General features: G+C 42.7%; 1 protein-coding gene across 3 annotated transcripts in view; it reads left to right on the forward strand.

Annotated features, from left to right (window-relative positions):
* Positions 1-23899, forward strand: part of USP22 (ubiquitin specific peptidase 22) — a 105635-nt gene that overhangs the window by 43466 nt on the left and 38270 nt on the right. For 2 of the 3 annotated variants that reach the window (XM_083474368.1, XM_083474370.1), the window contains 2 exons: positions 168-212; positions 4655-4756. In XM_083474368.1, the coding sequence (XP_083330494.1) occupies positions 168-212; positions 4655-4756 (147 nt within the window). The remainder of the gene's footprint in view (positions 1-167; positions 213-4654; positions 4757-23899) is intronic. The other variant, XM_083474369.1, reaches the window with a different exon arrangement.

Genomic DNA, 23899 nt, shown 5'->3' on the forward strand with positions numbered 1-23899 from the left:
GTGTCCCCTCTATCCCTGTGTGATTATCTCATAGAATGTGCCAGCTTTATAAGCACACACTCTGTTTACACATATAGTATGTATAGCTGTAACTATTTACACACAAGTATATGTACACACATTTGTTTTGTTATTCAGTTTGCTTTCCCTAATTTTTTCTTTTTTAGCCTTCACCCCAACAATGGTTTCTCACTACCAGTGTACAATGACAGGTAAGAAGTGTGACCTGGCGACGCATTTCACTAACAAGCGTCCCTTTGCTGATTATCTGCCATTTTAAGACAAGAATCATGGTTTACAATGCCGCTTTTTCATTTATAGATTGCTTTCTTGTTATCGAGAATGTGTATCAGGAGGTAAAGGGTGGTAAACCTTTGCATGAACTTTCTATGGTTGACCTACTCCAAAATATGCCTTTCATTTTTTGAGAGGAAAGCAAAACTAAACATTGTTCTGGCCAAATTGAAGCATTTTTAAAAGAACCTCTGTGTCAATCTCCAAAATTGTGACTACTAATATTTTGAAGTAGTTCAGGCAGAGAAAGGGGGGGGGGAGAGAGTGGTGGATTTGAGAACAAGAAAATCATAGCATACAATGTTTCATGCAAAATTCATTTTAAGGTAACTAACAGTCCTGAAGAATACCCAACAATAAATATTTGTGAAGGTGTTTTTAAACCTTGTGTTCTGTGTATGGTAATCAAATAACCTGTTAAATGTGTTAATATGCGCTTGTCTTTGGCCCAAGAAGTAATTAAATTGAAAGAGCAAAACAGCTGCACTGGACAAAATATATAAATTGGTGACTTGTAGTCTGGCATTGATAGCCCAATACTAAACATGCAGCCAGGTCTCATTAATGGTTGTATGGCATATAGTTGTAAATATTACTTAGACTTCAGCTGATATTGGCCGAAAAATTGCACTTTTATTCAAGTAAATACTATATTTTTATATTACTGGCTGCACGATGGTATAATAGTATTTTAAGAATTAGAATTGAAGCACATGAGAATGTAGAATGTGAGTGTAGTGGTAAAGAGTGTGATCTAATCATCTAAGCATAAGACTAGGGCTTCCATTAAGCTGCTGTCTCTCAACACCTACCTGCGGTATGAGGATAATACTCATCTAATTTAAGGTTGTAATGATAAATTATAGAGGAAGCTTTTTATAGCCCATTAAGACTATTTGCCTAACTAACCCATAAGGTGACCCAGTGGGCATCATTGCTTAGGTGAGATTTGAACCTAGGTCTCTCCAATCCAAGTCTTGCCCTTTTTCCACTATGCTGAACTAGCTTTCCTAATACATTGGAACTGTTTGGAATGCTCAGGGAGAGCTCTGTGAATGCTTTGTTACTATTAAGCAGTAAGAGCTGTTCAACAGTGCAGCAGGCTGCCTTGAGGATGATGGCTGTCCTTCTGTGGATAAAAAAAAATCCTTCCAGTAGCACCTTAAAGACCAACTAAGTTAGTTCTTGGTATGAGCTTTCGTGTGCATGCACACTTCTTCAGATATCTGAAGGTATCTGAAGAAGTGTGCATGCACACGAAAGCTCATACCAAGAACTAACTTAGTTGGTCTTTAAGGTGCTACTGGAAGGAATTTTTTTTATTTTGACTATGGCAGACCAACACGGCTACCTATCTACTTGTGTGGATAGGCATTTTCCATGGATGCTAGAGTCTCATCCTTCATTGCAGACCCTGCACTGAGCAAGGGTTTGGATTGGATGTCCTTCAAGGTCCCTTCCAACTCTGATTTTACGTTGCAAAATGACAGTTTTATATTCAAAGTGTGGTGTTTTTATCATTTAGAAGAAAAACCTTAGCTACACACAGTTATCTCTATATTCCTTTTAAATTCTGTAAATTTGTAGAACCAATCCCTGAATGCTTCAGTGGTTAACACTACTAAAAGTCTCTGTCTGAAGCAGCCACTGGCAATTGGAGAGTACTGAGCTTACAGTATTCTTTGATCATTTTCAGTCTGTCAGTTTCTGTGATTCTAGTTTTAGGTTAGTCACTACTGTTGTCATTATATTAATGCACCTAATTTTATGTCACAACAGACCATGTGCTGAAAAAGCAGTTGTATATCTGCTAAAATATTGGCATCAGCATTCTTACCTATTTGAGTGGTACCTTGTTTTGTTTTAAGTGTTTCCCGAGAGAAATAGGAGACCACCTAAGGCGCCATTACAGTTGGCTTGCACTCTAAAACTGAACAAAACTCATTTTCTAAAGAACTAGAAACCCAAGCTGTTTTGCTCTAAATATTTGTACATGTAAATAACTGTGTGGTTATTTTTCTGTTACTGAGCTGACCAATTGTTTCTGTTAAGTAATTGGGCACTAATCCACACAAACGTGTATGCCTATTTCTGTTTGATTTGCCCTAATACATGCTTTCCTTACATACTGAATATTTGTTTATAATTTTTGTTCTGAAGTCTCTTTAACAGGCTGTACCAGGTTAACTCCTTCATGCTAACTGTAGCATAACTTAATATTAGATTTATAATGTTTTCAATTAGTTAAAGCAGCATTGGGTTGTGGGAGCAGATGAGTTTCTGTAATATATGTGCTTATGGACAATTTTAAATGCTGTAGTGAAGATGCCAGCAAGAAGCATCTGGCTAAGTAGTTGTGTTGTAGGTACGTATTTGTAATGGTACCTCATTCATCATTGCAAATGCAGACTGTATAATGTACTGAAACACTGTAGCCACCTAGCCCAATATTTCATGGAAATTAGTTTTCCTTTTATTTTTGTGGGTCATATTTATTTTTCTTATTCTCTTCAATTGTTAGGAGAAAAAGATGATGATGGGATGTATGCTTTGTTGAATTTCACATGAGAAACATTCCATTTATTGGAAGATCACTTATGTGGAGTTCTTTTTGGCCATATTCTCTGCCATAAAAATGGCACCCAATGTGGTGCACAAGTTAAATTAAAAAAAACAACCATGAAAAAATATTGGAATAAAAATATTTTTAAAAACATTTTTTTTAAATGGAATATCAAATAACTATTACGCTTCACAGCACACGATACATCAGGCTTCCTCAAACTTGGCTCTCCAGGTGTTTTGAGACTACAATTCCCATCATCCCTGACCACTTGTCCTGCTAGCTAGGGATCATGGGAGTTGTAGGCCAGAAACATCTGGAAGGCTGAGTTTGAGGAAGCCTGCTATACATGCTTACCACCCATTTTACCCTGGTCTTGCACAATGCATTTGCTTGATTGCTTTCTGTACTACCACTATGAGCAATATGCATTCCACACAGAACAAGATGAACTTTAATTGGCTTTAAACCTCGTTTTTACAATAGTGCATTTCATAATAGTACCCAAATTCTTTTATGATTAACAGTAGCCAGTCTTGCACATTTCTCTGTTGATTTGCTTCTTAGATCATTATTGGTCCCTTAGTATCTCAAACTAAAAATCTTGTGTACTTGGTTCCTGCATCTAGTCCATTTTGCTAGCATCCTTTCTAAAGAACAATCTCTTCAAACTGCGGCTTTTCTTCCTCACAAGCATTATTGCTTTGTTGGAATGACAAATTTTCAGCTATAGCTCTTTGAGACAAGGGTGGTATTTATTTATTTATTTATTTATTTATTTATTTATTGTTCTTGTTGAGAGGTGATAACTGCCCTAAGACATTAAAATCAGTGCATCTAAATATTTTTCAGGAGCATGTAGATTAACTGAAGCCTGGAACCCAAAGAGCTGCTTCAACTCACCCAAGGGGTTCATGCTAGCCAGATTAAATCTTTTGATTTCTCTTTGAATACTGATCACCAGAATGGCCTTTGAAACGTCTCTGTTTCAAAGCTGCTTTACCATCCATAGGGGACTATTCTTTGAGAAGGATGAATCTAAAGCTGCCTTCAGGTCATATAACTTAATTTATGGTTCTTTGGGTCCTGACATATATTTCTGGAGATCCAGTCTGCAGTGACAGTTTCAAGGAAATGCAAGGTGTTCCTTGATATATACATCCCAAAATGTGTTTTCTTTCTCTCTCTCCCTCTCTCTCTCCCTCTCTCTCTCTCTCTGGAAATACACTATTTGGTATCCCATCTTACATATCTGATTCTATGTTATGTCTTTTAAACATAGGTGTGTAGCTTGTCTAAGAAGTTGGGTTGCTTTTTTGCTGTATTTGCCATATTTTATTGAACAGAGCTGGACACAGTGGGGCTGTTTTTGAGCCCATTTGTATTTAGCTTCAATGAGTAGTTGTGCTGGCAGAATGACCTCTGTGAACCCAAAAAGAATGGTGGGTGCTCGAAACAAATTCCCACATGAAGGGCAATCTGTTGTTGTGATTTTAATTGAAGGTTTTTTCGCCCATTGTTGCGGGTGGAGAGTAGAGAGAGAACTGTTACTTGGAAACGGGTAGGAATTCTATACAAGTAGCTGCCTTTGTGTGCTTTTAGTACATGTTTATGGGAACATAGTGTGAAGGTCAATTGCTGCCTTTCTGAACTATAGAGAAAAGCAAGCCTACTGTTGGGGTAATATGTATGGGGAATCCAGCTTAATGGATGGTACAGTTTACGTTTCAGTGTACCCTTGTAGCTCTTTTTCAAGCAACCCTCTGAAGTACATATCTATTTCTCTTCATTGCTCAGGTATTGGAGAGAAGTATTCAACGTGGGAGCCAACCAAACGAGAGTTAGAGCTGCTTCGACACAACCCCAAGCGGAGAAAAATAACTACAAACTGCACCATAGGTAAGCAAGAGTCTTCTGTTTCCATGCCATCCTACAGTACTGTGTTCAGTATCCATGTTTCAGGATAACATTTTTCCTTTTCAAGGTTTAAACACATATCTGTTTTCTATTGTTTTCTGATCTGCCCCATTAGTTTGACTGCACTTTGACTTCAGTCCGCTCCCCTGTCACTTAAAATACTTAAGACAATGAATCTTCATTGGAAGTCTTCAGAGCAGGAGACTTGAGTTCTTTTTACACTAATCCTAAGGAGCAAATGTGTGAAAATGTAATGACTCAATAGGAGAAAATCTAAAAAGCTTCTGGAGTTTTGCTTATCCTGTTTCAACTCCTACAGTTTCCATTACAAGTGAGTTGTGCGGGTACAAATCACACAGCCAAATCAGAGTGTTTGCTTAACTTTATGTCTGTAGTGAAACATGTGGCTCTTTTTTTCTGCTTCAGCTTGTGACAGACTTCAAAAGGAATTCTTCAGATTTCTGCATTTCTTCACTGATTTTATAATTTGGTTATTTCATATTTCTATCCTTTAATCATTTGTATGTTCACTTTAGACCTAAAGAAGGGCTAATTTGAAAGGCAGGTATGGCTAGAAGTTTCCAGGAAAAGAGGATTTGCATAAAACAATTTTACTTCTGGACCCTTTTTAAATAATGGATGATCTGCCTGTCAGTCATTTGTGCCCTGTGTAGAATTGACTATAACTGTCTAAAGGTTTTGTGTGGATGGGGAAAGGATTGCAATTACATGCCCCACCTAATAAGGCACACCTGACATTTTTTCAGGAGCCCAATTAATACAAAAATATCCCCAGTTTTCAGAGGGTAGCAAAACTCATGGATTTGGGACTATTTGAGTTCAGAATGGAAACAGCTGGACGATCTAAGAGCAGGATAGGTGAGCAAAACCCAGCTTCTTCAGTGCATGTATCAGGGGTCAGCAAACTTTTTCTGCAGGGGGCTGGTTCATTGTCCCTCAGAACTTGTGGCTGGCCAGTATGCATCCGCACGCACACACGCCTTCCCTCCCTCCTTCCTTCGGAGACAGAGCGGCTGAGATACCTCCACTCACCGTGTTCAGACAGAGCAGGCTAAGCTGGGGAGAGGGCACCATGCCGGCGCTGGGTCAGCTTGCGTGGAGGGGTCACAGCCACCCCACCGGGAAGGACCCCTACCCCGGGGTGTCCGTGACCATGCTGCTAATGTGCCACCGCCGAGCAGCACAGAGGAGTCCTCTTCCTCTTCCTCCCTCCTCGCAGACTCTCTCCTCACCCCTTCACTTCTCCTCCTCACTTCTCGGAGCTAGCATGCCCTGTTCCTCGCCCCAATTGGAGCAGCAAGCCTTGGGAAGGGTCGCTATTCGCCGCCAGCTTGCATCAAACCGGCCAGTGGAGGGGAGGCCTGAGGTTGCTAAGGCTTCGGATTGGCCAGCGTCATGGAAGTCTGAGCAACCTCAGAGCATGTTGGGATTTGTAGTCCTGGAAAAGTACCTCTCCGCAGAGCTAAACCTGGAGCTAAACCTGACCGAGCGGGCGGCAAGCTCCACGGGCTGGATTTACGACCCTGGCGGGCCTTATCCAGGCCCTGGGCCTTAGTTTGCTGACCTATGATGTAGATTCTACATAATACTGTATAGAGCATGTTTGGAGAATCTTTGGCTCTCCAGATATTACTGAACTACAGTTTCCATCAGTCCCTACAAGCGTGGTCAGTGGTCTGGAATGACTGGGGTTGTATGAGAATATTTAACTGTCCTTGCTATCAGTGTTGCAGGAGCTAATGAACAATAACTTTCCTGTGCCGCCTCTAAGCTATGAGTTGGCAGGGTGGTGGAGCAAAGGTTCAGTGGCAGTAGGAACAGGCACCCCAAGCTTTGTTATGGCAATCTGGCTAGAACTCCACATGCACTGCAAAGTTACATGATGGTAAGCGCAGGGTTGACTAGAACTTCTGCCAAAAATACAAAAGTGATTTTGGAGTGTGTGTGTGTGTGTGTGTTGGTGTGTCACTCAGTATACACAATTTTGAAAAAATGTCCTTTCATTTTTCATGAGTATTGTGGGTGATGCAGCTGTGTTCAATTATTGGTCCTTATTCTGTTTTCAATCACTTATCCTTTAATTTCTCTTTACAAGCTCTTTAAAAGTTAGCCCAGTCATTCTCAGACTATGGGATAGACTCAAGTTTCTTGAGATTGGATGTGTTCCTATGGTAAAGTCCCAAGAACAGATACCGGTAGGTCTTAAAGCAAATAGTACCATTATCACCAGCCGAGACCTGTGTAGATTGAGCACCTCTGGCAATGGACTTGCAGCACTAATCACAGTTGGATTTGTGGGGCTGAGTGCACACTTGCTTGCCCCATCATCCTCGTGTTTTTTGGGAAGGAGGAGTTCCAAAAGAGCTGCTACTTCCTGTATATTCCTCTGTGTGTGGCTTTAAGAGGGGAACACAGATACCCTGCTTTATTTTCCTTCTGATTCCAGTGTGGCATTACTACCCTGAGCTACAGATTGCAGCAGCAAGCAGTTCTGTGCACAACTTGCACAAAAGATATCTCTGCATTTACCTGTGAAAAGTCTGTCTAACAATCTACAGTCTTTGAGAGCTGTATAGCCCCATCAAAGCAGCTCACATTGCAAGCTGCCTTGCACCGAGGGAATTTAACCCTCTACCGTCAGGTGGGATTAAATGCATCTAGACAACAGTCGACAATATTCGAAAGAATTTTTGTGCCAGTCTTCATGCTCCACATAGTGCATAGCTATGCCATGTAATATTTCAGTGCCCCATCCTTTGTTTTATGGCAATTCAGTGCTTTTAATTCATTCATCTTTTGGGGGCAATTTGACTCCTATTGTGGAATGACCGACAAAGCTGAAACAACATGCACACAAGTTGCTAGGGTCAAAGTAGCAAAATGCTGTTTGAATTTATTTGTTTATTGTCATGTCTGCAGATGTTTAACCTGTTTTTTCCTAGTCTCATGGGAAAGGATCATGGGGCATGACAAGAAGTTTTTGTTTGTTTTCATCATAGACCGATTACTCTCTCTTTTAACATTGCTACAAATGGCATTAGGGTCAGCCGTACCTCACAGGTTTATAAAAGCCCTTTATAGACCTAATCTAAAAAATAAATAAATTCCGCGTTAGAACCTTCCGTGTGACTCAGCAAAAGTACCTCCTGTAAAATAATCCTAGTAATTTGGCATTTGTGGTTATTGTCATTGCAGTTGCGTCTGTAAACATTTGTAAGCAGCATGTATGCTGACCTCAGCCAAGTGCCTGACTTAATGGCAACTGAGTCGAGAACCATTGAGTGCCCAGTTTTCTATGTTCATGTCAAGATGAGGGTTACATTCAGCACTTCTGGGGCACAGTGTCTCATTGGCATTTTCCAAAAGAATCAAAGTCCTCAGATAGGACTATCTGTTTCAACACTTGGCATTACATGTGAGCCTGGGTTCATGGTTTATTTTGGGGAGACAACTCTGAAACCTGGGCTTGTATGTCTCACTAAGCCAAATTATGGCTTAGTTTTAGGTAGCACAGCAGCAGCAGAACCAGAGGAGGAAGAAAGTGGAAACTCACACACTGGCTTGTTCTCATTAAACCATGATTTGGCTCCGTGTTATGTGCGAACAAGACCAGCTGTTGTAGTTGTCTTTTTCTGTCTTCAACTACTTCTTCTATCTTTGCTCTTCTGTTTCTCACTTTAGTCATATTCTTCTCTCTCACCTAACTTCCTTTAGCCTGTCTCCTCTTACTCTACCTTTTTTTTTTTTTTACAGTATATCACCTTTGTTTATTTTTCATCACTTCAACTTTTGCTGACACCTACACATCTGCTTCATTCTGGTGGTTCATTGATGAAGATAGACTCTAAGGTTTATTCATCTATTTCCCAAGAAATAAGGGGCAAAGATAAGCATTTTCAGATATCCATGTCACTTTCTTTGTTGTTAATCTCCTTTTCTTCAGACCTACCCAACAGGGTGAATAAAATTTAATGTTTTTAAAAATAGTTTCTTATATTTAAAAATAGATTTTCCCCCCAAAGCTTTTTTCATATACAAAGCTTCTCAAATACTAATTAAGTTAATATTAAATCTTGATTTAAACTTATTAGCCTTACAGTTAATTTCTAAACTGAAGCAATGACTCTTCCAGATGGTTTCTCAAATATGAATATTTACAAACCATAGGTATTTAATTTTGATCTGATGAAAATTAGCTACTCTACTTGCCCCTATCTTATTTTTACGTATCAGTCCAGTATATATTTCATTCTTGTTTTGCTGTTTTGGTTTTTGAGGGTGGGGGTGGACCAAGGCAGAGTGGAAAAGAAAAGAACAACACTAGAAAGAAGAAAAGATGAAATTTCCCAGTGTACAGGTTCCTGTATTCATATAAGATTGTGAGAAACAGTGTCAATTAACATGATTTAGTGGTCAGATTTGCACCATTGTACAAATATATGAAAAGACAGGAAGCATCGGTGGAAATGTGATTTAAATCAAACATCTTGTCATTTTAAATCAATCCTCTCTGCTAACCCAGTATCTCTTTTGGCTCCTTTCTGGTGTTACAATTCCTGTTCTTATTTGTCTGTATAATTGTGGGCAGGGCTTGCCTCTCTTTGTATAGTCCTTAGTTGCTGGCACTTTATAAATAATACTGGACATTTTCAACCTACATATATGGCAACAAGTTTCCCCTCAGCTTCATAATTGCTTTTGCCATACTGTGTTAATGTTTTGAAATGTCTGTTTCTAGAAGCCTATTGCATAAATAATGAAAAAGTTTCACATGTGTAACGTTGGGGTTGTGTGGCTAAAATGTATTTCATTTCATTCCACTTTTAATTTGTATACCGCTTTTCTATATTGCTATACACAAGGTGGTTTACAACAACAAAATATACATCAAAGGTCACATAATAATCCAATCCAATAGAGAAAACACCATAATAAAACATAGGTTTAAAATAAACAACTTATATAAAATAAAGTAACATTCAACAATCCATTAGAATATAATAGTACTGTACACAATAAAATTGACTCTCAAAATATCAGCAAATAATAATTAAATAGAAATTTAGAAAGTACAATAAATAATTATCAAACTATAATCAACAGAAATACAAGCAAGTCACAATGCATAAAATACACGATGTAGGTTCAAAGAAATAGTTAACATATAATAGAAAACAGAAGCTCCATCCATACTGAATAGCAGGGATGGCGTGTGAAGCCATACCTGCACCCCAAGAATGGTCAAGTTGTTTGGAGATGGTTTAATTGATTGCTGAAAGTTTTATTCTGAGATTTGCAGTTTACCATACTGTATTTTGCTGCCCTTAAAAGTATTTAGGGAGAGATTCACCTAACCAGCCCTGCCAGTGGAAGCCCTGCACATGGACTTTCCCTTCTCTCCTACTCCTGTGCCTTCCCAAATTGCCTCAGGTGTGTGTGTCAGGAGGACCCCCAGAACAGTGCATGGAGGGAAAGGAGGATTGCTCCATCTGGCAACCTGCAATGTACGCCTAGATGGAAAACATTAAATTCTACCCTCAGTGCCTCTGAAAAGTCTTTTGACTCCATGAAAGCTTCTGTGCCATAGTAAGGGGGGGGGGAGCTCCTGAAATTCAAAGCATAAGGGGAAATGACTGATCTTTATTTCTGAAGGCATGTTTTTTAATAATGTCTTCTACTGAGCCTTCAAATTTTGTCTGTGTCAAGATTTAAAAGTATCTAAAACTATGTGCCCAGAGAGTTGGGGGTTTAGGGCTACATTTGACAGGAAAAAAATGATTTCTTCCACTAAAGTACTTTTCTTGAGGGAAGTAGGGATACATACCTGCTTCCAACCATTTCTCAGTGTATTATCTTACATACTGATTCATCAGCATTGCATACAGATACAATTGCTGTTATTTGGACAGCCCCTCCACATGTTTTCGTTTGTATATATTGTTGGCTATTCAGACGACATGGCTTGCCTGCAGTAGGCATTAGTGAATCTGTTTTAATCCTTTTTGGTAAGAAATAATTGAGAAGAAATGCTTTCCTCCCCTTTACCTCATTATTTCTTTATCTGTCACATTCTAGGCTTGTATATTTCCTTGTATAGACTCTATTATAGGTTTCCCAAAGGCGCATGAAATTTCACAGGTGGAATGTTGGGGGCAGGTGGTAGGTTGGAGGGGAGAGTTTCATCCTCCTTTGGCTAAACAGTCCTTCTTCACCCATCCTCCTTTCTCTCCTGTGCTGCTGTACATTCTGCTGTTTGCTCTTTCCCTTACTGTTGGGGGCGGGGAGAGTATTCAAGATGGCCCTTTTCCCTAGAGCCAGCTGTGTTCTGCAAAAGGGGTGTTGAAGTGGGACTGGGAAGGCAATGGTGGCAGAGGGTGTTCTCTCAATCTTCCCCCCACCCAACCCCCTGGCAAGCTAGAGACATTTTGTTTATGTCTGTCATGTTTGGTCCATCAGCTTCTTAAAAATATCTACAGGCCCTATTGTTCAATTTTGGAAGAAAGTTTGCCGTTTCGAAATGTCCAGTAATACATTGATTAGCTTAAAATTTTGATTGATTACACTACCTGTGAATTATATTCGTCAACGTGATTAAGAATACTGTGCAACACAGAATTCTAAACATTTATGTTTTTATTTTATGCACTCTTGTATCTGAAGAGAAGCCTGGGATACTTATCTTCATACCTAATCTTAGGGTATCATCTCCCTTCCCTTCCCCATTATTATTTATTTACTTTGTCTTCAGTTTGGGGATTTTTGTGCTAGATGTATATGCTACTTAGGCCATGTTCTTATGAACAGGAAATTACATGATCAACTTTTTATTACTTGAAACTGTTAACAAAGCCCATTTTGTATAACAGGTTTTCCCTATTCTTTATCCGAGAGCTGAATTCCTATGTCCTGCTTAGCTGTGCATAAGTGTTTCTTAAATCTGAATTTTTGAATATCCCAGTATTGCAAGTCTGATTCTCCCCCCAGCCCCCAATCACCTGAAAGTATAGTAATTGTTACAGACTGAAGAGGCAATGTAAGAAATGATCACAATCCTTTTATTTTGGAAGAGGGTGGTTTGAAGTGTAATTGTTCATATATTGCAGGTAATCCAGTTATTGTCCACAAGAGCAACAGAACCCCAGAGGAAATTGCATTTCTCAATATTTTGTTGCAATGAAAATGCAAAGTATCTTACCAGAGATTGCTATCACTGCAAACCAAGAAAATTTAAATATTATTGGGAAATGCTTAAAAGAAATCAGGCAGTTATAAAGATTAAATGTCATAAGGAATGAGGTTGCATAAATGTACTCTGGGTGGCTTGTTGTTTAGTGCTTGTGACATTGATAGTACACCTCATCATCAAGTTTTATGCATGTACTGGTTGGTGTGGGTAGAATAGCTCAGGAGCACTCATCTGGCAATCTACCTGCCCTATTTCATGCACACTCCTCCCTCTTCAGAGCATTCTGTTATTGTTACAGTTCATTTATATACTGCCTGTTGGTCAGAATGGCTCACAAAGGTTCACACCTTTGAAATAGAAAATTCAAAATGCTGGACTTCCTGTAACCTTTCTTTAAAATTCTGTATGCCTGTTTCCTGCAGATTGATGCTTATTTACATGAGTAAAGGTAGGAGCTTCTCAGTAACCTTTTACTGTTCTTTGAAAGTGTCATCAAGCATGTGGATAGGAGTGATCCAGGCCAAAGACTGTACAGTCATTGAACTTTCAAAAAGCTTTTGACAAAGTCCCTTACGTAAAGGCTTCTGAATAAACTTAGCAGTTATGGATAAGAGGATGGGTCCTCTTATGGTTTAGTAACTGTTAAAGAACAGAAAGCAGAGAGTAGGGAGTAGGAAAAATGGACAAGCCTCACAATGTGTAGTAAGAAGTGAGGTTTCCCAGACATCTGTATTGGGGCCATTGCCTTTTAAATGACCTGGGGTTCAGGGAGTACAGTAAGATGGCCAAACTGGTTGATAACACAATTTTTCACGAGTTAACTGGAAAGATATATTGGTTGTGGTGAATGGCATGAAAATGAGAACTGATGTGTGGCAAGTGGTACGGGTGGTAAATTTTATGCTTGGGAAAGTTAGAAAAAAGGTTCAGAAATAAAATTCTAATTTATGGCTTTATACAGATGTGACCATGGTTGGCATACAGTTCTGGTTGTCACATTGTAAGATGATAAAATCTTAGAATTTGTAGAACGAGAGAATATTCAGAGAAGGCTGACATGCTGTTCACAAATCTGAAGTACCTCTCCTGTGAATTGGAGGTGGTTATTATTGTTGTTGTTTAGTTTAGAAAGAAAGGCTAGTAGGAAGGACATTATCAAGAATTACAGCATTATGCATGGTGTGGGGGAAAGTGAGTAAGGAGAAGGGTTTTTTCTTTTAACATTGGAACGTGGGGTCCTCCAATGAAATTAAAGGGCAGGGGAGGAGTTTCAGTAGAGACAAAAATATGTATTTCACATAATGCATAGCTGTGTGACACTTGGTTGATGCAAGTTATCTATGCTGAGTTGGATATGCGTATTGGCAAGGCGGCTACAGCAACAGCTTGCCTCTCCAAAAGGGTATGGGAGAATGGGATGCTAATGATCAATACCCAGATGAATGTCTACCAGGCTTCTGTGTTGAGCACTTGCTTTATGGTACTGAGACGTGGGCAGCTTACACCTGCCAGGAGTGACGCCTCTAAGCCTTCCACATGCGCTGTGTCAGGAAGATTTGGGGCATCACATGGCAAGACACAGTCTCAAACAAAGATGTGCTCTCCCAAGCTGACATTCCTAGCATGTTTGCACTCCTGTCTCAGCGACGTCTACGCTGGCTTGGTCATTTACACAGAATGGAAGACATGCTCTGTGGGAGGCTGGCTTCAGACACCAGGCCTGTTGGCAGACCAACTCTGTGTTACAAAGATGTACGCAAATGTGACATGAAGCCTGGCAACATTAACTTCACCATGTGGGAATCCCCTTGCAGATGACGACAGTGCCTGCAGATGATCAGTCAGGTTGTGTATCTGCAACAGTGACCAGAGGAGGAAGGACCGCTGGGAGGAGTGCAGAAAGAAGAGACACCTTGGTACGCCTGCACCAGCACAACCGGATACCTTCATTTGCCCTAGCTGCAACAAAACATGCCTCTCTTGTATCAGTCTCTACAGCCACAGCAGGCCCTGTAACTCTCCAACGGTTTGACTTCATCCCCCGAAGGTGCACTCTTCCATTGTCTCCTGAGACGGATGAATGTCAACCGTAGTTACCTTACAGAATTTAATTTAAATGATGTGGTGGCTACAACTAGCTTAGATGGTTTTTTAAGCGGTTTGAACAGATTCATGAAGGATAATGCTATGGTCACGACTGCTTGCTGTTTTCTGGTTCAGATACCTCTGTACCAGTTTCTAGGGAGCTGTCAGAGAGATCTGTTGTCCGCATGCCTTGCCTCTTGGCTTACTAGAGGTCTCTAGCTAATTCTTCTAGGGCAGAGGTTTTCAACCTTTTTGAGTCTATGGCTCCCTTGACCAACTACATTCTTTCTGCGCCACCCCTGTGGGATTTAGGAGCCAGTTATGTCAATCCTTGCCTGCAGAGCCAGCAGCCCCGCACCCTTTTTTGAACACCCTTCCTTGTTGAGTACTCCCTCAGCCTCCTCTCCCCTCTCCTCGGGAGCAGCAGCCACTACCACCCCTGGTCTCTGAGCTTCCCCACCCACCCTAAAGAGAGGTGCCTTCTCACACTGCCCCCCAGGGGCCTGGGAGGAAGATGTCCCCAGCCTTAGCGGCCTGACAGATACTGGAGAAAGGTGAATGTGAGGCCAGCACCTTACTTTGGGAAGCAGCAATGGCAGCAGTGGGCAGGCATTGCACACAGCAAGCACAAGAAAGGCGAGAACAGTGCCTGCCTGGCCTCCCATTCCCAGCAGCAAGGGCTGGTGGGCTGGCTGGGCTCCCTCACACTCTTACTTGCTTACTCCGAGGCTGCCTGAGCTCCTGGCAACCAGCACCCCCTGGCCAGCCCCCATTCGCCTGGGAAGCTTGTAGCCAGGGCTGCTGCAGCAATCAGCTGTGCAAGCCTTTGGGAGTCAGACAAGCAAGAGGGCATAAGAGGAGAGAGGGAAGAAAAGAGGGATGGAGAGCAGTGTTGCCCCTGGCACCCAACCATCATTCAAGACACCCCAGGGTTGAAAACCCCTGTTGTAGGGAAAGGAAGCTGGACTAGATAAGCCTCTAAACAGGCAGGGACCGCCTTACAAGTATGGGGAGGAAACGAATATGTACATTCTTGTGAAGTACTAGCAAGGTGTCTTTTCCCTGCATGTTAATGATTGGAAGCCATAGTATTCTGTGGCTTCTATAAACATTTGGTGACAGTATACACAGGTTGTTTTCACACATGGTGTACTTTTATCTTTGCTTGCGTAGAGGAAATACAGGCATCCCCCCTCCCCCACTTACGCAGGGGTTATGTTCCGGGTCCCTGCACACATAAGCAAAAATTGCGCAAGTGAGGAGCACAGCATAAAGCAACAAAACATAGCTGGTTAGCTGATATAAAACAAGCTTTATAGACATGGCTCTGAATGAACCCTGGCTTCTAGTCTAAGGCTTAATTGTTCTGTTGTGGCATACCAGACAGCCTCTGCATACTCTGAATTGGAAGACTGAAAATGTTTTGACTGGATTATTCTTGAATGTTTTCTAAAGTTGATTGAAACAGAATTATTATTTTTCTTCCTGTTTTCTTTTAATGTTCAAACTAATTTGCAGCAGTAGTGATAGAAGCAGGGGAAGGAGGGAGGAAAATTCAGTTTCTTGTTGGACTCCTCGCACAACTTATATTTTTGTACCATCTCCCTCCCTCCATCCCTCCCTCTCCTCTGCTGCTGGGTGACCTTGGGCCAGTCACACTTCTTTGAAGTCTCTCAGCCCCACTCACCTCACAGAGTGTTTGTTGTGGGGGAGGAAGGGAAAGGAGAATGTTAGCCGCTTTGAGACTCCTTAAAAGGGAGTGAAAGGCGGGATATCAAATCCAAACTCTTCTTCTTCTTCTTCATAAGATCAGTACTCCTCAACAGACTGAGGTATTAGCTAGGGATCAGCCTGCCTCTGATTAGCATATGAAGTGACTTTGTGGCTGAAGACTCTACTGCATTAACAATAGGTGGCATTAGGTTCCCAAAGCACATGGGTAATTAGCTAGAGCCACCTGGGATTCCCATTTGCATTGTTGCCAGAAAAAATAATTTTAAAAAGGCAGCGAGAAGAAACTTTTTGTTGTTGTTGTTTTACTTAGCCAAAAATAAAAGAAAGAAAGAGAAAGAGAGAGAGAGGATGAAAAGGGAAGGAGTTCAAATCCTTTTCAGGAAGAATGATGAGATCTGGGGGAGGTGGCACAGACAATGGCAACACAAACAGTGGCAGGTGGCTTTTGCAGCTGTGTGACACTCGGGCCGCATGACCTGAGAGAAGCATGAGTGGAATAAATATTGCAATAGTTCTTCAGCATAAAGGTGGCACAGGCAGGGAGTGTGTGCAGAACAGTGGCCTGGAAATTACTTCTGGTTCTCTAGGCAGCAACCAGAAACACTGCTTCATCTTTCAGTATTGTATAAACTATGCATGAGCTTCTGTACACAAGGGCCTAAGTAGAGATGTTGGGAAGATGTGGAAGACTGCCTACTTTTAAAAGTAGAAAATGTGCTACTTTTTTGCCTGTTTATTTTGCTTTCCAATATCTAGTTCAGTTGGTGAACTAGAGTAAGGAACCATCAGTTTGGTTACAAATTTTAAAAGGGGTGGGCTAAGTGTTGGTAATTTTTTTTACTGAAGTGGCAGTCTTAACAAGCATGGTTGAAAGCGGTTTTTGCTATCTCCAGTTTTGACTTAGAATACACATGTTGAGTCAAGAGTGGCATAAAATACTGCCTAAATATTTTTAATTTGCGTAGTATAGCTTAAATTTACTGGGAAATGAATAATTAGAGCTGTCTCCTAATTAACCTTTTTAATTAACTGATTTGCTTTCAGATTGCTGAAATTTATATTTTATATCTACGCAAATTATGTAAGGATATTTAAGACCGATTTTTCCCGGACCAAACTGCAGGCTTATCCATATTTCTGAAAACAGTTTGAGTTCCATAAACTGTTTTACAGCAGTACTAGCAAAACCACCCTCTCACAGGGGACTTTTGGTTATAAAATATATGTAAAATTCACATTTTAAGCCCTGTACCAGTAAATACTTCAAGTTTTTCCAGTAGAATCAACTGACAGAAAAAAACCCTTTCTTTTATTCACCGAGAATGTTTTAAAATAGACCAGGTTTTTTTACAGCAGATACAAAGATCTAAACACTTCTCTTTTTGAAGTTGACAGCACCGTAACATTTTACTTTTAAAAAATGCAGAAAGGTAGTTTTGTGCTTTCAGTTACCACTATCTCTTCGGTCTTTCTAATACTTGGGCCTTTGCTTGTCATCTTTGACTAATACAGTAATAATGAGAGAATTTAAAACCTTGATGTGTATTCTTTCCCTCCAAAAAAGAAAAGAAAAAGGCATGTATATAAATGGCCAGAAAGCTTTTCTGAAAGCAGACTGCTCCAGGAGGCTCAATTGTACCAGCCATCTGTGAAAGAAAAATCACACAGCTGCTTCAGAGTTCTAAGAGGTTTGTTGCTTCTAGAAATCTGTGGTTGATGTTAAATTTTAGTCAAATCAAAGCTCCCAGATTTGCTGCCTAACGGGATGTGTCTAATCTGGTGATTTGGATGCAGTTCGCTTAGGTTTTCAATACCTAATGATGTTCATATGTCTGGTGTGATCATGCGCCTTAGTGACGCTACTTACAGATTTCCATTTAAGGGATTGGATGATAAATCACAAGTTCAGAAATTAACTCTTCAAAAAGTTTGTGGCATAGATGCTAAGTTATATAGGATCTGTTGCTGTTCTGAATGTTTGCTTCCTCTCCCACCCCTGTTTTATGAAGAACTTCCGACATTCCCTATATTATGGCATTTAGAACTGTGTAGGGTAAAAAGAGACAGAATGCTTGCTTGTTGGTTTACACTTTTACTGGTTCATTTTTTTGCTCTTGTCTACCTGTTTTCCTATATCTGATTTAGCCTCCAATGCATGCTTGTTATCAGGATTTTACTGTTTAGGAATGCAAAACACACTCATAACATTTGTTTGTATTTCAGTCAAGAGAGCTATGCTTATGTAACCATTGGCTTTTGTGGAAGTTTTGAATTATTTATTTATTTGAGCACATACCGGATTGGTTTGATTTTGAGACTTTGTTTTTCCTTTATACAGAATGTGAGCAGCAGTGGCCTTGTTTCTCACTTCCAGTTTTGGATTTGGGCGTTTTTGGAAACTGAGTTCTTGAGAGCATAGAAAGGGGGCATACATAAATAATGTGATATCCAGGTCCTGAGAATATCTGTAGTTCTTTTACATAAATGAACTTATAAATTCTGTTGCTGCAATTTTTTTGTTCATCACATTCATTTGTTCATCACATCCCCTAAAGCTTGGAACACAAGTAACAATCATTTTTATTTAAAACCCCACAAAATATATCTAGTGCAGTGTTTCCCAAACTTTTTTGGGCAACGGCACACCTGTTTACTGAAAAAAAATCTCGCGGCACACCACCATTAAAGCCCCGCCCCGTGACGTCAGCGCGCAGCGTCACGCCGGGAGGGACGCACGAAAGTGAAAGTTTTTCCCCTCCCCCTTGCCGGGGAACCTCCAAGCTTTGGGGGTGGGAGGAGGCAGCAGAGCGAGGGACTGAGGGACGGCGGCAACTGAGGCGGCGGCTGTGGTGGTGGTGGCGGCGATAGCGGGCGGAGGAGGGGGCGGCGGCGGGGCTTGAGGAGCCGTCGCCGGGAGTTGCTGCTGCTGTTGTTGCTGCTGCTGCCCGGACATGCCGGCCTCCTCCTCCTCCGCTGTCTCACGCTCCTCCCTTTTGCACGTGCTGCCCCGCCGCTCGGCACCACCACCACGGAGCCGCCCCCGGCTCGACGCGGATCCTCGCCGCCACCGCCTCTCACCGCCCGACTCGCCCGCCTCCCTCCCACGGCACACCAGCCAATGTCTCACGGCACACTAGTGTGCCGCGGAACACCGGTTGGGAAACACTGATCTAGTGAAATGAATAAAGACATTCTGGTGTGCCTTCTAATGGATATATATTCGGTCTGCAAAATCTAGTTCAAAGTACATATTTCAAAATCCTTTTTGAAATACGTTTGCTAATCACAATGCATACCTTAATTCTGCAGTTGCAATGTACTCAGAATGAAAACTGCTCTCCTTTTTGTTGCATCTTGTTTTCCTTACTCCTGGAAAGTAAGCTGCTCCCTAGGAAAACAAATAGTGTAGCATCCACTTGCATATACAATGTAATTTAGTTCTGGATCTTGCGACAGATTTTTATTTTGTGATGACTCATGTGTGAACCATTTTTAGAAACGTAGGAAACAGCCTATGACGTCCCACTCTTTCTCAATCTAACCCAGTACCGTCTGCTTTGACTGGTAGCAACTCTATAGGGTGTAAGGCAGGGATCTTTCCCATCACTTGATACTAGGCCCTATTAATTGAAGTTACTGGAGATTCCATGTGCAACCACCTGCACAGAAAGCATGTGCTCCGTCACTGAGCTATGGTCCCATCCAATGGGGCGGACTTTGGTAATATGGTGCCCTGAGCAAAGGCAAAATTAAGTGCTCCCCATATTTTTATTATTTTCACAATAATTCATTTTTTATTATTTTGTGCCCTTTTGGCTCGGTGCCATGTGCTATTGTATAGTGGAGGGCCACAGGTCTCCTACCTCACCAAGAAGTAGGAATGCCACAGCCTCTCTGTAACCACCAAAAAGGCCCCATCTCTTCTGCTTGCATTCCTGTTCTCACAAGTACATGGGATAGAGCAAGACCTCCAAGACAGGTAAGAGTGTTCATATGGGACTAAGCAGTTTCTGATATAATTTGGTTCTAAGCCACTCAAGTCTTTAAAGGCCAGCACTAGCAAACCCACAAACCAATGGCAAACGTTATTGAACATTGACAGTTTGCTAACAGTGGAATGTGGGAGATGTTAATGTTTCAAACTGTCCAGAATAGCCTTGCAATGTTAAAAAAGAGAGTTAATGCCACCTTCCACCTCTACTGCTGAGAGCAATTGCTGTCTGGCAGAAATACTACACAGTAAGTGGTCTGCTTGAAGGGTTCAGTTGATGATCCTTTTTAAAATGCTCCTCTAGGTTTACAATATACAACTTGGCAACTCATGGGCCATGTGTGACCCACAGAAATCTCCAGTTCAACCTGTGGAAGTACCCATGCTGCACTCTTTGCCAATTTCTCCTGTTGAATTTGCTTCCTCCCTGTTCAGGTTTGCATTCCTCAAAGTCCGCTGGCATATGCCAACCACAACTTTCTCCCCACAGCTCCTGGCCCTTGGGGGAAAGAAGGTTTTCCCTCTCTGTATAATATGGTTGGATGTCTCAATTTATGCCAATCTTAATCCTCTAAAAATACACTAAATTCTCTTCAGGAGTGCATGTCTCATATTGTTGGAATCAAGTGGTTGATGAGATCTCTTTAGCTTCTTTCACTTTTGGATGTCTAATCTGAGTAGAAGAAATCCTACTCAGGAAGGACCAGCAAACTTGATTTACTCATACACATTTTGCCGAGCATGAAATTGCAGATTACAAGCATCAGATTCACTGAAGTAAAAAATGTCCTGCTGAAGGGAATTTTGCTTTGGCTGACTCCTGAAGACCGAGTGAGATTTAAACTTCATGAAATTTGTTTGTGAGAAAGTCTGATTTATTCAGCCACAACAGCATTTACCCTTTATAAGAAAATTTATGCATAAACTTCACATAGAAAACAACTTAATCATATAACCCCTAGCAGCTAACTTGGGGATTTGAAAGTGAGGAGGAGTGTCTTTGTATGTTACAATGGGGTATAATTTAATCTGCAATCTGTTCCAATTATTTTCTTCCTAGGGGCATATGCTTGAAGCCTTTAGCTGTACTTACTTTCTTTTAAAACAAATGAAATATTGATATATGACTGTTAACCTAACTAAAATATTCCTAAAGGGATGGATCTTACTAGGTATTATGGGGGATTTTGGAAGCCTCACATGTGGTGGTGATGGTACTCATGCATTCTGGAAACTGCTGGGAAGCTTCCTGAAGATCTCCGCCTCTGCCAGAGCTAAGGCAGCACTGAAAGAATCTTGGCAGTTACATATGGCCATCGGTTATAAAGCCAACTTTTTGACGCAGATATTTTCACTTAACTGGTGAAACAACTGTGTGATAAATCAGTGAGTCACAGAATTGTCTTCAATTATCTGTGCACCCAGGACAATGTTAACTATACCACACCTGCCTTTTATTATGATTTTTAATGAGTCACTTGTTCAATGTGGGTGGGAGGAAAGGTATATCTCAAGTAAAGGATTACTCTGTACCTCAGAATCTAGTTGAAGCGTCTCATCGCCTGGACAGTTCATATTATTCGGTCGTCATCCCCCCCACTTCTCTTATGTTTAGATGAGAATTAAAAGACTTAGGGTGTGCTTACATGTACTCTGTAGCCTCACTCCTCTGAAACCGCTGCTTCTCCTCCCGGCACAGTACTTAGCTGAGTCAGTAACAGGTATTTCTACTCATCAGTTGTGTGCAGATATGCCCAAACTGTGGCTAGTGTGTATGAACAAGTGATGATCTGCAGATTGTTGTAAGTTGCTTTTTAGGAAGGTCCTACATGCACATCCTAAGGGACACGGGTGGCGCTGTGCTCTAAACCACTGAGCCTAGGGCTTGCCGATTGGAAGGTCGGTGGTTCGAATCCCCGCGACAGGGTGAGCTCCCATTGCTCGGTCCCAGCTCCTGCCTACCTAGCAGTTCAAAAGCACGTCAAAATGCAAGTAAATAAATAGGTACCGCTTTGGCAGGAGATAAACAGCGTTTCCATGCACTGCTCTGGTTTCGCCAGAAGCGGCTTAGTCATGCTGGCCACATGACCCGGAAGAACTGTCTGTGGCTCCCTCAGCCAGTAAAGCGAGATGAGCGCTGCAATCCCAGAATCATTCGCGACTGGACTTAACTGTCAGGGGTCCTTTGCCTTTGCCTTTTTACATGCAGGCAGCCATTTGGGCCGCTGTGAACTGCCAAATGAAAGGTTTGTGGTGGTGGTTTTTTGGTGGGGGAATAGTATGCTCTGTGTGGCAAGTGGGGACATGCCGACCACTTGCCTCCATACAGAGCGATTTGATGCAGTCCACACAGCACCTGCCAAGTTGTATGCATCAGCTTTTCCATGGCTGACTTTCAAGAACCTTTGTGTGTATTGCAGGCAGCCCTTCAGTGGTCTCTTCTCCTCACTAGAATAGGCCTGGATGATATATTGGCGAGGCGCGATACAACTTGTTCCTCCCTCCGCCTCTTTAAACTGCTTGGCTGAGGAGAACGCACTGCCCTTGCCTCAGCCAAGCAGTTTTACCAAGCCCCTGACCCTCTGTTAAAGGCTTTCTGCTGCTGTGCTTTCTGCTGCTGCTGCCAGGCCCAGGGCTTGCCAGCAGCCCCACCTTGTGGGCTTCACCTGGAAGGGTGGGCTGCGCCTTTCTTCCCTGGGTAAATGACCACCCCAGGAGAAAAGAGCCCCCCCCCCCGCACGGGCAAAGGCAGTCAAACACACGGAGCCTGGTGAGCTCTGTGCACTTAGCTATCACTGCCTGGTTCATCTTTGGGGAGTGGGGGGGGCAAGCGAGCCTCAGAAAGGAGCCCCGTGGTCCCTATTGCTTGCATGTGAGTGGCAGGGACATCGGGGCTCACTCAGCTGGGGTCAGGAGCCTTTCCGCCCCTCCCCCCATCTGAGCAGCAGGCTGGGGCTGGCTGCGTTGGCCCCAGCCTGCAAGGCACTGGGGTGAAAGTGCCTCAGCACCCCCGGTGAGAGCTGAGGCAGTTTCACCCTGTGCCTCTCTAACTGAGGCCAGTGCAGCTTGCTTCAACATTGTGGTTTATCGCCAAAGACGATGTTTGGTTCCTGATACATTGCAGTGTTGAAAATCTAACATTGACCAGCCCTACAGTCGAGTATTCATGTTGCAGTGTCAACTCCAATATGATAACTTGCCCACGGTTCCTGCAGCTGGGCCCTTACATAGGCTTATGAGCTACAAGGTGTTACTAGCTAGGCCAGCCTTACCACATTTGGTCAACAGGCTCAGAAGTGCTGGCTGATCAGTTACATAGATAATAGTTTATAGTAGCAGTTACCATTACGGTCTTTATGCAGTTGTATAGCTGTCTTTGACACTGGAATTTTTTGTTATGCAGGGTGCAGACCTCTAAGGCAGTGTTTCCCAACCACTGTTCCGTGGCACACTAGTGTGCCGCGAGATGTTGCCTGGTGTGCCGCGGGAAAAATCAAAAAATTCGAAAGATTTTTTTTTTTTAAGTCAAATTTTCGATTGGGGCGCCGTCACTAGATGACCCCTGGGGTTCCCTCCCTCCCTCCCGCTCTGCGCCTCCCTCCTCCTCCTCCTCCTCCAGGGAGGCCCTTCCTGGCTCTCGGCCAAGGCTTGGCGGCTGCCACTCACTCACTCGCTCGCCCACCCGTCCCTCCATCCCTGCACCCGGCCTCTCCCCCTCCGTCCCCGGCGCAGGGGCTGCCGGGATCCGTAGTCCCCTCGCCCTTGGGCTCCGCGCCCGCACGGGGTACGCGAACTACGTTTCCCAGCGTGGCCTGGCGGGCCGGGCGTTTTGTTTGAAGCGTTCTTCTCCCGGCCATGGAATGAGCGCAGCAGCGGCGGCCGGGTGGGCAGGGGCTCTTCCGCGCAGACCCCGCGCAGCCTGCCTGCGCCCCTGTGGAGATCGGGCGGCAGGATGGAGCCCGGGGATCCCCGCGGAGGCGGAGCGGCGGAGGCGGAGGCTGTCCCCCAGGTAGGGCTGCGTCGGGGGGGGGGTTATTTTTGCAATGCTGCATCCGCGCCGGAGGGGACGCATCGGACCGCGGGGAGACCCCTTGGCGGGCGTGCAAGG

This window comes from Podarcis liolepis, assembly GCF_965112155.1.
Source record: "Podarcis liolepis genome assembly, chromosome: 14".
Lineage (NCBI taxonomy): Eukaryota > Metazoa > Chordata > Lepidosauria > Squamata > Lacertidae > Podarcis > Podarcis liolepis.